This window comes from Lepidochelys kempii, chromosome 4 (assembly GCF_965140285.1).
Source record: "Lepidochelys kempii isolate rLepKem1 chromosome 4, rLepKem1.hap1, whole genome shotgun sequence".
NCBI classification, from domain to species: Eukaryota; Metazoa; Chordata; order Testudines; family Cheloniidae; genus Lepidochelys; species Lepidochelys kempii.
The window spans coordinates 29,736,912-29,754,503 of record NC_136383.1 but is presented as its reverse complement, the minus strand read 5'-3'; the positions used below and the strand labels follow the sequence as shown (position 1 = coordinate 29,754,503).

The following is a 17,592-nucleotide window of genomic DNA, read 5'->3' as shown; positions in this document are numbered from 1 at the left end:
AGCAGATTATTCCACACCATTAGGGCTTACTCAGAAAATGTGAAATTCACCTTTGTTCATTTCTGCTGCATTTTGGGTCATATACATGTGTGCAGGGCCATTTAGGATTTGGTATTACATGACACTGTGAGAAGTGTGTATTAAACTGCTCACATATATGTTTTATGTGTGCTTAGCTCATATTGATGTGGGTGTATGGTATACCCACCTGTAGATGTTGTAGGGAGAATGAAATATTCTTCACACAAAATTTCACAGTCTTTTCTAAACTTCTAAATAGCTTTTCCTCCTTATTAAAGGTCTGGTCTTTCACCTGAAATAGATGTTTACATGATGGTTAGGGCAGCAGTGAACTAATGAAATGAGTGGACAGAGATCTGCTAGAAAAAAATCTAAAGAAAAGCCTATGAATTCCTCTCTGTGAAGCTGGATCACTGTACTGCAGTAACTCTTCCAAACCCACTTACAATTATCAGGTCTAAAGAGAGGAAAAAGCAAGGATACTGGAATGTGTATGATAAAGATATTGATTTTTGCAGCGCATTAAGGTAGCATGAAGTTATTTAATTGTAGGCACATCTATGTTTATCAGTGACTCCCTCCTTTTTTATGTTTACACAATTTGGGCAAGAAATTATAGATAACAACATAAGTCTTTTCACATCATAGCCATGCTTCCTCCAGTGTTCCCTAATGCAGATGTGGGCAACTGCCTGTGCAGAAATTTTGTTGCTATTATTTCTGTAGCACTGTGCGACCCTGTATATGTTACAGTCCCATTATCTCTAAAGGGGTTGTTTTACTTCTTTATGGTATATAAAGAAAGTCTGGATTTTTTTTAAATTCTTCCTTTCTGCTTGCTTTTTACCTTAGAAATATGAGAACTGTCAAGTCTAGTCTTCACTGCTTTCACTGTCAGAGTCATGGAAAGACTCAGAGATGTGCGTCATGAGTTCTCAGCTTCCAATTATAGGAGAGGGAACGCTGAATCTTTAACAAAGGCATCTTTTTTCCAAAGTGATTCTCAAGTTTTTAGAATTCAAAAGGTGTTAACAAAAACAAATAGTAAATAGGAAGTTCTAACAGACTGAATAAAAATAATTTCCCCTCTCAGTCAATTTCACTGTATGGTTATCTCTGATATCATAATCCTATTAATCCTCCAGTCTGCCATAGGAAAAACAGAAGTAAATCTGAATTTCTAGTGTAAAAAAAAATGGGAAGTGGGGGTGGGGGATGGGGATGGGGAGGGAGAAATGTCTCCTCAAAAAGAAAGAAAACAGAAAAAAGGCACAAGGCTGCAGGTAACCTTTCAAAGGGCAAATGTTCTTGTATAAGCAATCATAGTAAAGTATACAGGGTAAAATGTTCAAAAGCACCTAAGCCATTTAGGAGGTTAAGTCCCATTGAGTTTCATTGAGACACAATGTCCTAAGCACCCAAGATACTTTTGAAAATGGGGCTTGAGTGCAAAGAATTCAAACACTTCTTTATAGTTTCATTGCCCTAATTAAATTATTTATTGTGATAACATTTTCAAAGGCATCTAAGTCACTTAGGAGCCTAAGTCTCAGTGAAAGTCAATGGGACTTAGCCTCCTAAATGGCGTAGGTGCTTCTGAATTTTTTTTCCAATAAACCAATAATTATTTAATTAGGGCAATGGAACAATAAAGTAGTGTTTTGATTCTTTGCATTCAACACACTGCAGCAGATTTATTTTAAAAAATGTGTAGTCATCTATTCATTTTGACAGTCAAAGGTTTTTATGTTTTATTTCTTTATGGTATATAAAGGAAGTCTGTAGGGGAAAACTCATTGCCCATACTAATCAGCATATAAGTCTTGTTTGGTGGTCTTGGTGTATGTACTAGGGCCTGAATGATGCTGAATAAAATGTACAGAAAATGCCCTCTGTAGCTATCCCGCACCTACAATATCTTCTACAAACCCATCTGTTGAGCATTGACCTCCATATTCATTTTGGTGAGAACTGCTGACCAGTATGTGCTGCAGGTCAGAGATTTGTAGAAAAGGCTAGATCCAAAAGAAAAGATGGAGGACACATTGAGAGGTTTTCCTTTCAATCTAGGGTCATAGTATCTTTTCTTCTTTGATGTGACACATGGGAAATTACATGATAAATACCATAAAACAAGTGACATTATGAAGTCCTCAATGCAAATTTGCAAATGGCTGACTAAGTACCTGAGGCTCTCCCCCCGTCAGAATTTTCAGATGGCTAGTAACCCTCTTGGATTTCTTGCTAATGGAGTGAATATTCAGTTTGGAAAACTTCTCTTTAAGAGATTCTTCTTCATCATTCTTCTTATACTTCAACACTGCAGAGAGAGAATTTCACAACACTAATAATCTAAATTCATTGGGCTCTAACACAGCTCTGCACTCTAATATAAGACCATTTGAGACAAGAGACTTTGATGTCCCTTGCTGTAATCTTGTGTGAAACTGCTGGAAAGAGGTAGTAAAGTTAAGGCTTAAATATGGCAGGTCTTTAAAAATATCTTTATTAACTATTATTAGTGTTAGCAGTAGCATCACTGACGTTAGTTTAATGTATTATATGCAATACTGTACTATATTCATTTTCACATTTTTGAAGTTTACATCCCTAGTGATCCAACCTGGATGTTTGTTTTTAAGTTTGAGACTACAATGCAGTATATACACCAGTTATGTATCTCAAAACCCAGCATGTTTTGTAGCCCAGATAAAGCCAGAAAACAATATCATAATTGGTAACATAATTGGAGCTGAAACCATCTCCCATAATCACCAGCCAAAATCTACAATGTGTGAATACAATTAATAGGAGAAAGGAATATACCATCTCTGTTCCCTACCTAAATCTTTCCTTCTTTTAAGTTCATTGATGTTCACATTAATGTCTTTCACAGCAGCAAAGGCATCTTGCAGTGCCTTGTGGTCAGGGTGGGAAGCAGGAGTTGAATTCAAAAGCTCACACAGTAACAATGGGTATTTCATCACACGCTGTATTGGTTTGATCATCAGGGATCCCATGTCCATTAAATTAGGTTTTCCTCTATTATTTACACAAACAAACAGAACTGTCATGTAAAATGGCAACCCTAAGAAGAAAAAAATGCATAGTCCTATCTAGTCAGTGAAGTTATTACCTTTTTAAACCTACAGTTGAGTTTTTAATTACCGAAGATGTCAAAACTGGGGCCTAGTTTTACATTCAGTGACACAGGTGCAATTCCCATTTAAATTGAAAGATTAGGAGACACAGTCAGTGGGGAGTCTGGGTTGGGGTAAATTGAAAACCTTTTCTGGCTCCCTCATTATGAAAGTTATACCAGCTTAGACTTTCTTAGACTCACATCTACTCACTAACATATAATTTCTACCTAACCTCTGAATTTGGCCCACTGAGGCTAAAGGAGTCTGTATGGTACACTTTACACACCAAGGAGCTGGGAGATAGGGATGCAGTAGGAAAAATAACTAACATTTAAGTATTAAAGTAGGCATATTACACCTCATTTTGGCACCTCAATGTGAAAGTGACATCAATTCAAAGTTCCTTATTTACACCCACTATTGTGTACCTTACACCGCTGAGCTTGCCTCTGTAACCATAGTCCTTTGTTATACTTTCTGCTGCAGTAGTGATAAGGTCGATTCTAGTAGCTGTGGTTGCTGATTGGTGGATTACAGCTAGTGATGGGCGAATTTGAAAAGGATTCAAAATTTGGTCTGGATTCTCCAGTTTGGATGTTTACCCCAGCCTTATCGAAGCCATCTGGATCTCTTGACCCCATTCCTATCATGCTGTGACTCCCTCCTTTCCCACACAAGCCATCCCACCGAGTGGCAAACATTCTAAAGCCCTGCTCCCACCTCTTTCTGCAGGTTCTTTTATGGAAAGATATTGGGGTAATTTGCTTCCTCTGCAGCACATGGGTAAAAAGGGCCTGTTTGCCTTTTCACTCATGACAGTGTTTCCAAGGGGAAAGAGAAGGAAAGAAATTTCTGGACACACTGGGAAACTGCGACAACCCCATGTTGGTAGCAATCATATATAAACTGCTGGGACCTTCTTGTAGGTTTGCACTTTAAAGGAGGGAGGGAGCTATTGATAATAGTCTGAAGACGACAGGATCCCTAGCTGTAATGCAGCTTTTTATGACAGAAACACAGAGCAGTGCTTCCATTACATCCTAAAGAAAGAATTTCTGGAAGGAAAAAAGTTCTATGAGATTAACTACGTGAGATTTAATGAGAGGTGAGCAAGAATGTTTGAGCATGGGAAGGGACTGGGTTAATGGAAAATAAAGGGAACATAGAGGGAATACCCACTGAATATTGCCAACTGCCAACTTTTGTTGTGGTCAGCCACAAACACAGCTGAAGAAAGAAAGAAAGAAAACTTTGGCTTCCACTTATAAAAATATACTGGAGCACTATTGACTAATTAAGTAATGATTTGGATGCTTTGGAAAAGAGGCATCTGCATATTTAAGCCATCTCTCACACGCAGGCACTCAGTATAAAAAGTCCTACATGAAAAAAGGAGTTTTAACAGTAAATGCTTGTTAAAGCCTCTTGATGTCCCCAAACCTTTTCATCATTTCTCTTTTCTCTTCCTCCTCCCCATTTATTCTGCATCAAATATAAAGCTGTTTTCCCTTCTTTTAGCTTCTGGCAGCAGGAATAAAAATAATCTTAAATTGTTATTGTTTTTCCTGAAAAGCTCCATGAATGCAAATCTTTTAAAAGCTGCCTCATGAATGGAAATCTTCAAGTGTCTTCTCTCCATACAGTTGCACTTTGGACAGCCGCCCAAGTGATAAACAGCCCTCTGTTCACATATCTGCATGACACAGTCTAGCAATATGGTTTGAAAGATAGTAGGTTTGTTATGAGATGATGACTCCCTGCGGCACAAAATGCCACAAAGTTCAACTCATCTAATTCTACTCAGTAAGATCATTTTATGATAACCACTCTCCCTTGATTAGTCCTGTTTCTAATACACCCCTTTAGAATACACTGCAGCCAATGAGAACACTGCATTGCCACACAATTTAAACAGATGTGTAATGACTTGTGACATCTTCTGTGCAGAAAATTAAGCTGATAATTCATTTGTAATGCCACTACAGCCACCCAGTCTTATCATGAATTTAGCAAGTAGTTTAGTGCCATGAATAGCTGCAGTAATCTCATTGCAAATCATCGCTGTTGTTTTGCAGTCATGTAAACACAGCTGGTTTAAATGCATCAGGTTCCACTGCACAACCCTCCGCATTGCATGCAACAAAATAAAGTCACGGATGGGGTGGGGGCATGGATACGTACGTCTAAATAGTCGTGGTGTCAATCTAGGAAAAATATACTATTCAATTTTAAGTTTGGCATGCTCTCTTTATGAAATATATAATTCTTTTGTGGAACACACTAGCAGAAAATGTGTTAAGGTGGAGTTGGGGTCACATTAAGTTTGACAGTTTTTATTGCTGTGTGTGTTTGTCATAACTTGTAATGTTACTTAAACATTATTTTTGTGTGTGCAAATTCACTGTTTCACAAAATCTACAGGGCATAAATCACTATGGCCCATATTCTGCTGTCACTTACACCATGCAACACTAGTGAACTCAATGAGGTTGTACAGGTATAAGTGAGGGCAGAATTTGGTTATATTTGATTGTCCAGCTGGAGTAACCCATCCAACTGATGGCGAAGTGGAGAATGCTTTAATACTGAAGACTATGTTTTTCCCTGTTATACTACAGTGAAAAGCAATCTGTAGCCTCACTGTTCCAGTGACCTCAGAGATGCTTGGGGTAAACACCAGTGTACTTTCTAAATCAAGATAAACCAGCTGTGTAGAGCAGGAATGGAAGAAGAAGCAATGGATCCCATTGAGACAATCCTTCTTTTTATAGGCTCCCAGACTTTAAGACCAGAAGGGATCATCTAGTCTGATCTCCTTCACATTGCAGGCCACAGAACCTCCTTCAAATTGCTACAAGGTAAGGGCTCAGTGGGTAACCACAGTCCTGAGGAAGGGATGGCATGACACTGTAACACCCCAGGAGAAGGTATTTGCTGTGCTCCCTGCACATACTACAATATTCCTTAGCATTCCTAAGCACCTGGACTATGGTTATGTCTGGTCCTTACGCAGGAGAATGGCTCCTTGCACCTGTCACAAGCACAACCACATGAGCACCAGGCACAGTTTGGCAACTCAGAGGTAACTGCTTATGAATCCTTGATCAATTTAAACTCAGTGAGAAACTCACAATTTAGTGTTTCTACGGGACATTCTTTGAGGGATATAAGAGCATGTTAATTTATGATAGTGCAGTGCAAGTCAGTGTGGCCAGTTCACACTATAAACTCACACACTCACACTTTCAACTATTTGCTTTTTTTATTTCATAACTGTAGCCTTAACTTAGAATTTCCTGGCTTTCAAGTGTTCCTTCTCCACCCCGATAAGGTCTTTAAAACAGCAATTTTAGCAGAGCAATATAACTTTACCTCTTCTCTATCAGAATTAGTATTTTTGCCTAAGATTGTAAATTTTGTTTTCAGTTCAAGCACTTTCTTCTCCCACTCCTCTCCCAAGATATCTTCAGAATTGTCCCATTTTGATGGCCCTGGGTTTGTGGGTCTCCCAAAACTACAGTCTAGGAATGTACCCTTCTTTATGTCCTTATTTAAGGCAGGAGAGACAGTCAGTAGCTCAGAAAGAATTTTATTCTGAGAAGAGTCTAGAGGGGTTTTGAATCCAGAGCTCAAATCTCTATCACCTGGATCATTGTTGTGCTAGTGTAGGATTTCAAAGGACAGCACTGTTGTTGGTTTATTTGAGAAGCATGCTTTAGAATCACAGAAATACATCTGTTCTGAAGGGAGGCGATAAAATTAAGGACTCTGGCAGGATTGGGAACCAGATTAAGTAGCTTCATAAACCAGTTTTGAAAAATACTGCAAAGCAGGTACAGTAGTAATTAGAAAACCAGATTGACTTTTAATTTTTCCTAATCTAAGACTTTTTCACCAATGTCTAGGAGAAATCTAATTTCTGTTGCTGCACAGGATTACCTGGTACTAAAATGATGCTCTTGTTCTGAACATTTCCATACATGCAATTTTAAGCATTTTTAAACATTTTTTGTTTTCTAAAAAACAACAAAAAAGTTGGCATGATACTTACTCTTCCTCATATATCTTTCTGCAAAAGGAGAAAAACAAAACAAGTATTAGCTTCCCCCTAAGAAAAATATATACAGACTATGGGCGAAATTCACTAATGTGTTCAGTGACACAAAGCAACTGTAATTGGCCAGTTGAGCTAGGTACTTCACAAAGCAGCCAGTGGATACCAGTGAATCTGGCCCTACATCTTCTTGAAAATACAGCCCTTAATGGGTAAGGACTTTAATAAACCAGGATTTGGTGATAAAACTCAACCATCTCATAGATAGTTTATATAAGGGAGTTGCTGTACTGTGCGAGCAGTAATTAATGCTTAAGTCCTAGCTACAAAATCACTAATCAATAAAAGAAAGAGTGTAAATTCTTGGGCTCTATATATGTCCACTCTATTCTTTTTAAATAGAAATAAAATTTTAAAGAATGAAAGATGGACGGTGTATTTTAGTCTTTTTGAATATACGTTTCCTTGTATTTTTATTAGGATTCCCTTTTTTTTTTTCAATTAAAGATTTACTTCCTGAAAGACTCTTTTTGTAGATTAACTTTCAAAAGCAGTCAACAGATGTGTATATACTATGAATTTATACACCAAAAATATGCAGGGATATGTGCTAATGTTTTGGAAACAAACACACATAGATACATTAACATGGGATATTTTATTAAAGGTATGATTTAACATACAGAAGAAGTTTGGCCATTGGACAGGATGGTATGTGTAGTGAAACAACACATTAGAATCAGAAATTCAGCATCTCTTAATACCTGACTTCTCTGTTGCCCAGAGCTGAGCAATATTCCCTCCCAATATCATCACCCACTGCGGTTTGGCTGTCCACCACAAAGCCCCCTCAACTGCAGCTGACTAACTGAGCATCAGGAAGCTGATATAGTAGTGCTGCAGTGTTCCTGCAGTGACAGCTTTGGGAGAGCTCTCTTTGGTAACCAAGATGCTTCTGACTAAAAGTAAAGCAGGTGATCACCAGCAACATTTAATGTATACAAAATTAATTTCATAGGCTAAGCTAATGCACAATATCACTACTGGATTATAAGATTCTACAGAATTTACTAATGCTGATGTCTCCAAAGCATGACCTACAATTTGGATGGAATTTCTGGCATGTTGGAACTCCTCTGCAATCAGCATGCGGTGTAAGAGACTGGACAAGGGTAATTAAATACAGTGTGCCTGCACAGGTGTGCAGAGTACAAACCTCACAACAGTCCTAATATGGAAGTCTTTTAATACTGTACAATACAGCTCAGCTGAGAAGCAGCAGCTCCGCCCCTTAATCATTTGGATCCAGTTTCAGTATTTTTTTTAAATTTAGCAATTCTTTGCTCAAACAAAAATGTCTTTGTTTTTAAGAAGTGAAATTTTGCAAGAATAACAGTTGTGGGCACCTGAATGTGTTATGCTGCATGGAGGAAAGGAGTCTAAGCCTTATTTAGTAGGAACTCTAGTTAATTCCTCCTTCTGAGCCATACTCTCTACAGGATAGTTACAGATTCAGATGAATACAGCTATACATTTTGATTGTGTTCTTTCAACTCTTTTTTTTTTACTAACATTTCTGACACTTGCTGAAGTGGATATAAATGTTCTGCTTGCTACCTTTAGTCACTGTAAACAAAACCAAGGAAGAGAAAAAGCAAAACCCACAATGCAATACACATAGTGATTTTTTTTCTATTAGTTCCTGAAAAAAGATTAAGGGTTAAGCAGGAAAGAACAAAGTGGGGGAAAAAGACATCATAGTGATATAGTTTAGAGCCACTTCCAGCTATGAAAAGCTTAGCAAAGCTCTGAATTGGGGAATCCAGTAACTAAATGCATTATGGTGGTTTCCTCCCACAGAAGCATCCTGCAATGGCCAGGATCAGAGATAGGCCATTGGACTAGATGGCACAATAGAGACGGAAAGTGAATTTGGGGATTGGGATTGAGGTGCTCTACATCAAGAGATGACACAGATTCATATGGCTAGGTTTAGGATTAAGTCACATTATCCTGTTCCATGCCAACTCTGAATAGAACTTCTCTAAAGAACTGGAAATTGAAGCTGTGGAACTGAGCAAATTCACTTGCCATTCAGGCGGTCACAGCATGTCTTAACTGTGAATTCTAACACCCACAACACAAAGTAGCTAATAGTGCAGTCACTTCTAATCCCTGTAGCCTGAGAAAGCTGTAGGGAGACAGAAGCACGAGTATGTTGTCCGAGAAAGCAAATAGCTACAATCACGTGACATTTTAATTCCACTGACGTTATTCTGTGCACGCACATTTGACAGAATTACAGCAGATGGGGGAGTGTGTGACAGGTCTTTGGGGGTCTTGGGCAAGGTTCTCTCAACACCGTTTATGATACTGCATTTCTCCTAAGGGAAGAGAAACCTTCCTTGTGCTATTTTTTGGCCATCCTAGAGAGAAAGAAATCTAATCATGGCCCCTGGCTTGTCATCTTTTCATGAAAGCAGCTTAAGCCAGAGCTCCCAGCAAGCCTCATAAAACTCCAGATTTACAGGGGACCTTTCATCTACATCCATTTAAAATGTTCCCTGCTAGACAGCTGACTATGGACGGAAATCATCATTTGAAAAGATCTTACTTTAAGGACTGTACACAGTGTTTTAAATGCTGTTTCAGTTCTTCATCCTTTTCATAGAATTCAAGCATGGCGTGCGCATCGTCATGGTGGTAGCAGTAGATTTTATATGTGTCTTCTAGTGGGCCTTTAATCTGCAAGAACACTTCCCCTGTTAAAGAGAAAAATAAAGCATGTCAAGCCAGACAGCAGCATCTCAGAAGGCGTTTTCCACAACATTAGTCATGAGCTAAAAATGCTGGTTTCCACTTTACTCTCCTTAGAAGCTACCTTGTGTGTGTATGTGCATTATTTATCATATGCCTTTCTCAGTTGCTCATCTTTGTCATAGCTGGGCAGCATTATAACAGTTTGAAAGAACAAAAATTCCCTCAGGGAAAGGTATGAAATGCTCTCTTCCTCCCCCGCTTCCCCCACTTCCCCCAACGTGCCCAATCCCCATCAGTTTACAAGTAAACCAGACTGGGTGGTTTAGCTCTTAAAAGAAGAATGGTGGTGTGTGTGGGCATCAGGGGGAAGGAACGTAAGCATGCTAATTTTCTTTTTGATGCTTTTTCAGCTGCATATAAACCTAAATGGGTCATAACAGGAATAATGACTCCAGCCTCCTGTTAGTCTATTTGTTTGTCTCTTTTGATTTGTTCTGCAGAATACTGAAGTAACAACAGTTGAGGCCCAGGATAGAGTTTTTCTTCACATCACTGAGAACCAAAGAAATACTGTGGACTGGAGTCATTATTATATACCATTTAGGTTTACATGCAACCAAAATGGAAAAGGATAAAGGAACACGCTTACATACCCTTCCCTGCACACTCCACACCCTACACTATTCTACCATTAAGAATTATATTTGGGATTTTCAAATGTGCTTCCATCTCCTATTGAATATAAATTGGATTTGTGTGCCTAACTCCCTCAGCCTGCACCCCCACCATAAACCTCCTAGCTTGGTTTCCTTGTTAGAAAGAGACAGTAAGCTGAGTACATCTGTTTTCCTGAGTGGCTTTATTGTTTGTAATTCTAACCCTAAGTAATGGTGCCAGGATCAACAGCAAGATGTACCTTATAATGCACATAATAAATAATAATTATAATGTGAACTACTGTATAGGGCATTTATAGAAAAATTACACCTGTGTGGCAACCAGTCAGATTCTTCTCCTTTTATAAACAAGAAGGCTCCATTGGAGTTATAGTAATAATGACTAAAGTTAAAAGCAGAATGATACATTAATTGGAATCCATCGCCCCATTCACAGGTCAAGCACAGTGCTGTCAAGTGCAGTGTATGTGCTGCCTTTCAGCCTGACCACTGCATTCCATCTCATAATTCATTGTATGAACCACTCTGTCTTGAAGTGAAAGTGATTCCGTTTCCACAGTAACAACAACTCTGTTTTTTTCCTCATATCAGAGAAGGTTAACTGGGCTGTCTAATATGTGTTGGTTTTAAGGTGTGAATAGGGAAAGAACAATGACTGAGATAAGACCACCAAAGTTCATTTCACTTAGTGTAGGACCACAAATCAGAAATCTACCAGAATCCTGTAGGCCAGTGGTTCCCAAACTTGTTCCGCCGCTTGTGCAGGGAAAGCCCCTGCCGAGCCAGGCCGGTTTGTTTACCTGCCACATCCGCAGGTTCGGCTGATCGCGGCTCCCACTGGTTGCAGTTCGCTGCTCCAGGCCAATAGGGGCTGCTGGAAGAGGGGGCCAGTACATCCCTCGGCCCAAACTGCTTCCAGCAGCTCCCATTGGCCTGGAGCAGTGAACCGCAGCCAGTGGGAGCTGCGATTGGCCGAACCTGCGGACGCGGCAGGTAAACAAACCGGCCCGGCCCGGCAGGGGCTTTCCCTGCACAAGCGGCAGAATAAGTTTGGGAACCACTGCTGTAGGCAAAGGTACTTACATCATCTCTGTTCTGTATCCTCTGTGATAAATGATAATACCAACAGCTAGCAACATTCATTGAAGACTGACTTTCCTATTAACCCTGTATAGACCATTATTATCCAGCAGTGCAAGGAAAACCATATAAACATTCACTGGGTCCTGTTCCCTTAGTTCTGATTTGGGCTGGTCTATACTATGGGGGGGAAATCGATCTAAGTTTCGTAACTTCAGCTATGTTATTCACGTGCTGAACACTTGCAGACAAGCCTTGAGATGCTGACTATTCAATTTCCACTGACTTCAATAGGAGCTGCGAGTGTTCAGCACAACCTTTAGTGTATTAGCCTCTGATAAGAGCAACAGTTTTGTTGTCTGCACCACAAATGCCAAATACAGGCTCACAGTTCATCTCAGCAAATTCCCAAATACGACCAAAAGTGTTACTCACTTCCACAAAATAAATGAGCTCCACAAAATCTGTGCATTAGTACAGTGTGCCACTATGTCAGATTAATTCATTGGAGTTTATGTTGTTGCTAAACAAGAGATTATGTACTGATTTGACTCAAATGATAGATGTATTTCCTAAGTCTAAAGTTCTTCTCTGTCCCAGACCATATGAACTGAAGCAACCAACACAGACATAGGTAAATTATTATGGCAGCTTCCAGTATACTCTATATCAGAGTTGGGCAAACTATGGCCCACGGGCCACAACTGGCCCACGGGACCCTCCTGCCCTGCCCCTGAGCTCCTGGCCCAGGAGGCTAGTCCCTGGCCCCTCCCCGCAGCCTCAGCTCACTGCGCTGCCGGCACAATGCTCTGGGTGGCAGGGCTGCAGAGCCGCAGCTGCCTGTCCTGGCAGTCTGGGCGATGCGGCTGTAGCATCGCCAGCCACCAGGCAGCGTGGTAAAGGGGCAGGGAGCAAGGGGCATTGGATAGAGGGCAGGGAAGTTCGGGGATGTGGTCAGGGGGCGGGGCTGTGGATAGGGGTCAGGGCGGTCAGGGGGCGGGGAACAGGGGGTTGAATGGGGGCAGGGGTCGGGGGGGAAGTCAGGAAGGGGGGGTTGGATGGGGCAGCAGGGGGCAGTCAGGGGCAGGGGTTCCGGGGGCAGTCAGGGGACAGGGAGTGAGGGTAGGGGGGTGGATGGGGCACGAGTCCAGGGAGGGCCATCAGGGAACAGGGGGGGTTGGATGGGGCAGGAGTCCTGGGGAGGGGGCTGTCAGGGGGTGAGAAACAGGGGTGTTGGATAAGGGGCGGGGGCCAGGCCACGCCTGGCTGTTTGGGAAGGCTCAGCCTCCCCTATCCAGCCCTCCCTACAATTTCGGAAACCCGATGAGGCCCTCAGGCCAAAAAGTTTGCCCGCCCCTGCTCTATATAGTCCAAACTATTGGGTTGTCTTTGAGGACTGGTATTACTTCCAGTCTCAGTCTTCTGAGTAATCTGGGGACTCCAAAGCTGACTGCTCTCCTGTACTGCATTCTAGAGTGCTCTGGTAAATTGGTCTTGGAGATGAAACCCCAGAAAGGCTTGAATGAGGGAAACAACCTTTCCCCAGAGCTTTCAGGGGTGCTTCCTGTGTCTACAACAAAGGGAAGGGGTCAAATGGTAAATTGAAGCCTTGCTGAAATTTCTAAAACTTCATATTCCTATGTGAATGGGGAGAGAAAAAAAATATACAGGAGGAGGAGAACTGGAAAATGTGTATTATCTCTGCTCAATATATTCAAAAGGGTGAATAATATTTTATGATGTGTGGAATGTGACAGAAAATAATATAAGGTCATTATGTAGATCAATGGTACCTCCCCACTTGGAATACTGTGTTTAGTTCTAGTCACCCAGTCTAAAAAAAGATACACGAAAAGAAGAGGGTCCAGAGACAGATACCAGTAATAATTAAAGGCATGAAGAGACTGAGGCATGGAGAGAGAATAAGGCCTTGCCTGCACCACAGGGGAAATTCGATCTAAGCTAGCAATTTGAGTTACGTGAACAGCATTACTCAAATCGACATAGCTTAAATCTACTTACCGCGGGGTCCACACTACACGATGTCAACAGGAGACGCTTTCCCGTTGACTCCCCCTACTCTTCTCAATCTGGTGGAGTACAGGAGTAGAAGGGAGAGTGATCTGCGGTCGATTTAGCGGGCCTTCACTAGACCCACTAAATTGACTGCTGATGGATCGAACGCCGCTCGTCAATCCCCCGATAAGTGTAGACAAGCCCTAAGAAGACTAGGGCATGGTTTACACTAGGAAATTCGGTAAATATAACTACTACACCCCTGAATGACACAGTTAAGCCGAGCTAACCCCCAGCGTAGATTGATGAGACAATTCTTCCTGAGGGAGGTGTAATACTTGCACTGACAGGAGAAGCCCTCCAGTTGGCATAGGTTGGTGTAGCTGCTCCGCTACAGTGTTTTAAGTGTAGACAAGGACTAGGGCTGGTTAGTTTAGAGGAGATGAATAAGAGGGGACATGATGGAGGTACACAAAATAAGGAATATCATTAGAGAAGGTAAAGTGAGGTGCTCCTATTTGCCTTTTCTCTTAATACAAGAACCAGGGGACATTAAAATGGAAACCAACTACATTATGGTCCTTTCTACAATAGAGAAATAGGCAACTTTAATGTAGTTTTACCAGGCCAAACCCCTAGTGAGCACACTGCACTGATATAAGGTAGAGTTTATGCTGGTACAATTTACTTGGGTAAGTGTGTCCATGTTAGGGATTTACCCTGGTGTAACTAACTACATTGATGTTATTACACGAGTGAAAATTTCTCAAATATAGACAGGACCTATCTCATTTCTGGTGTCAGACTGGTGAATTAGCACTGCAGCCCAACCTCACACTGACTGGTTAGATTCAAGAGAAAGATTGTACATTGGGAAAATGTCTACATTAAATATATATATTTTTAGCCCCTAGCCACTGGAGAATGGGTTAAAGAGTCAGAAATTATTTTTGGGATCCTCTTTTGTTCCCTTTCCTCAAGACAATTGTTTTTTCAGGGGCTTGTTTTTACACCCCGTACAGTGAATATTAGAACCCCACAAACAAAGCTATCTTCACATGTTATCCCTTTGAGATGGCAAAGGCTCTCTAATGATATTACTACCTCTTTTCAGAAACTAATGTCACAAGAAGGAATCACTCTTTCACCTTTTCTCAGCTCTATCCTGCCCACTCTAGTCATTGACACAATATGGTTTAGCCATCCATCTGAACCAGACCCACATATATTTTCATAACTAACTCTTATGTCCATACTGCTTCCATAGCTAAATTGAAATAGCTAAATACCTAATAAATTGATGACATTGTTTGTCTTTTCTCCCAGACACGGTAGGAACTCAAAACACTGACTCCCTTTGCTGCGTAGGAAACAACTGCCTGATACAATGCAACATTTTTTATTAGGTGTGTGAATCACCATGACGCACAGTTATTGAAATACCATCAAACAGCACAGTCTCATCAAATTACATTGAGCTGGGTGCCTTGGCAAACAGGATACAGACTTACTAAAATCAGTACTTTGGCCAAGCATCATCTGCGTTAAAATCTGTGGCAAATTATAGTTTCTTTTCAATTCTCTTGCAAGAACATGGGGCTTCTCTATAGCATGTTGCCTCAGGCTTATGACTAATTTGGAAAAAACAAAACAAAAAACAAAAAACCCCAAACTACCCTTTGACTACTCTTTGTGCGTAATGGCTTGGTTGAGTTCTGAGTATGGGAGGTGAGCACATTTGCTAAGCAACGTGCACAGCTTTCATTAAAGTGGGTCTGCAAAAGGTTTCTGAATTAAGCTTGGTATGAAGGGATGTACCAGGCATTTGATGCCTCCCTGCTAGAGGCTCTCTCACCTTGACACCCCGTACCCAAAAGAGGTACCTTTTGGGAGAAAACAGCAGTCAGTTTAGACCTTCAGGAGCTGCCTAGAGAGACCATGCAGGATCAGCTGCTAGCAGAACCAATGAGAATTGGTCTTCCAGAAGCTAGAAGAGCCACGCCCAGAAGGCAATTTAAAAAGAGCTCGTGCTGCCTACTGGGGGCAATTCTGAGACAGGAGAAGAAGGATCTCCTCTGTCTTAATCGAAAACCCAACGAATGCCAAATTTGATCTTCTCTGGTTTTGTTGGAGGATCTTCTGGCTGACTCAGAGCCTACATAAAGTATTATCATATACCTTGGGCAATGGTGTTGCATATTTAACAAAAACTTATTTCCCCCAAAATGTTTATTAGTCATTGAAATTAAGTAGCTGTTGACAAAATACAAAGATGGTTAAATAGTCTGGCTAAGAATTCTTTCCCATCTCTGCTGCTCAGGTTTCATTCTCTTGACTTTTGGAAAGCACTAACAGATTTTGGAAGCTGAAACTACAGAATAATAAATGTTACTTCTTTTTCTGTGTTTTAATACTAATCAAGCTTTTCTCTTCTGCTAACTCCTATTTTTTATAGGTTGGTCCACTACACCTGGAAGGAGATTTAAGCTTGAAAAACAAGCACTAATTGATTGTGAAGCCCAGCTGGGCAGGGGCAGGGGCAGGGGCAGGCTGAACTTGTATAAAGCCACCAGGATGAGAAGTAGAAGGGTGCTGCAGAGGAAATAGTTTGCAGTCACTCCCTGGGAGAAGGGAGGTGTGTTTGAGGCTACAGAGTTTGGCAAGTAGTCAAAGAGGGAAGTAGGAAAGAATCTAGGAGAACAGCAACAGGGTTTTGGAGCAAGCAAACAAGAGTTGCTAGACATAGAGTGGCTACTGGCCACTGGGGAAGTGGCATGGGACCTGGCCATGGAGCAGAAGACTGTCTGAAACAGCATATGAACAGCTGATACAGTGGGCCTTTGATACCCTGGAAAGGGAGGACTAGACAGTGACTTGGCTAGAGGGCTGAGTCATGAAGAGGGAGCTCCATGAGGAGGAGAAGAGCGAGGAGGAATGTGGCTTGAACAAGTATTAGCAGGGGGCATCAGACCTGACTGGTGCTAATCCTCAGATGTTGCCACAAAGAGGGGTCCAATGCTGAGCAAGCCCTCACAGATTTGCGAGGAAGTGATGTAGAAAATAAATGGGACTTAAAAGTGAAATCTCTCTTCAAGTATATGAAATTTTTTATAGAATTTTTATTATCCAAAATTGGATTTCTTATCCAATAAAACTGTTGCATATATATTTAGGGGTAAATTATGGCTGGCTGTGAAGGGAAGACAGCACAAGGAAACCCTCTGTCCCTCCCAGTGCACCTATGCAGGAGACAGCCATAATGTGGTGGGTTGTGCTTAGGAATGCAAGCAGTAGGAGTCTGCTCCAGTGCTTTAGGAAGCACTTTTTGGCCAAGACGGGGTGAGGGGGTGGAATTGTCCTTCCTATGCACCAGTAAGCACTAGCAGGTTTTCACTGATGGGAGTGCTGCCTCCATGCTTTTAGAAGTGTAGCAAGTGCCACAGCTGAGCACACATACCCTAGTGCCCTTGGAGATTTTGTGCCTTATGGAGGCAAAACACCTTCCTCTCCCAGTATGGGAGCACAGTAGGTGCTTCCCATACTCCAGGGTTCCAGCGGCTTGCATCGGCATAATGGGCCTGTAATGTCTAATAACCTAAAGAGCGGATTTATCACATCCTTAAAACCACACAAGAACTCTTGAACGTGTGACTGTCATGATGTATGTAATCAGTCCATCTGATTAAAACAACTGCAAACTACAGGCATAAATGCACAGCTTGTCTTCTGCTTTACCTTCCCTTGTTGACCATGAGCCACACCCTGTTTGGAACTCTATTCCAGAAGTTCTCAAACTGTGGTCGGCAAGCTCCACTGAGGCGGTCTACAGATAGTTCCCTCT

The 17,592-nt window shown here is 41.3% G+C and overlaps 1 protein-coding gene across 1 annotated transcript in view; it reads right to left on the bottom strand.

Moving 5' to 3' along the window:
• Positions 1 to 17,592, bottom strand: part of ARHGEF38 (Rho guanine nucleotide exchange factor 38) — a 56,149-nt gene that overhangs the window by 17,553 nt on the left and 21,004 nt on the right. The window contains exons 4-8 of the mRNA XM_073340837.1: positions 9,833 to 9,980; positions 7,216 to 7,233; positions 2,864 to 3,063; positions 2,208 to 2,341; positions 209 to 313 (exon numbers count right to left, since the gene is read on the bottom strand). Of these exons, the coding sequence (XP_073196938.1) occupies positions 209 to 313; positions 2,208 to 2,341; positions 2,864 to 3,063; positions 7,216 to 7,233; positions 9,833 to 9,980 (605 nt within the window). The remainder of the gene's footprint in view (positions 1 to 208; positions 314 to 2,207; positions 2,342 to 2,863; positions 3,064 to 7,215; positions 7,234 to 9,832; positions 9,981 to 17,592) is intronic.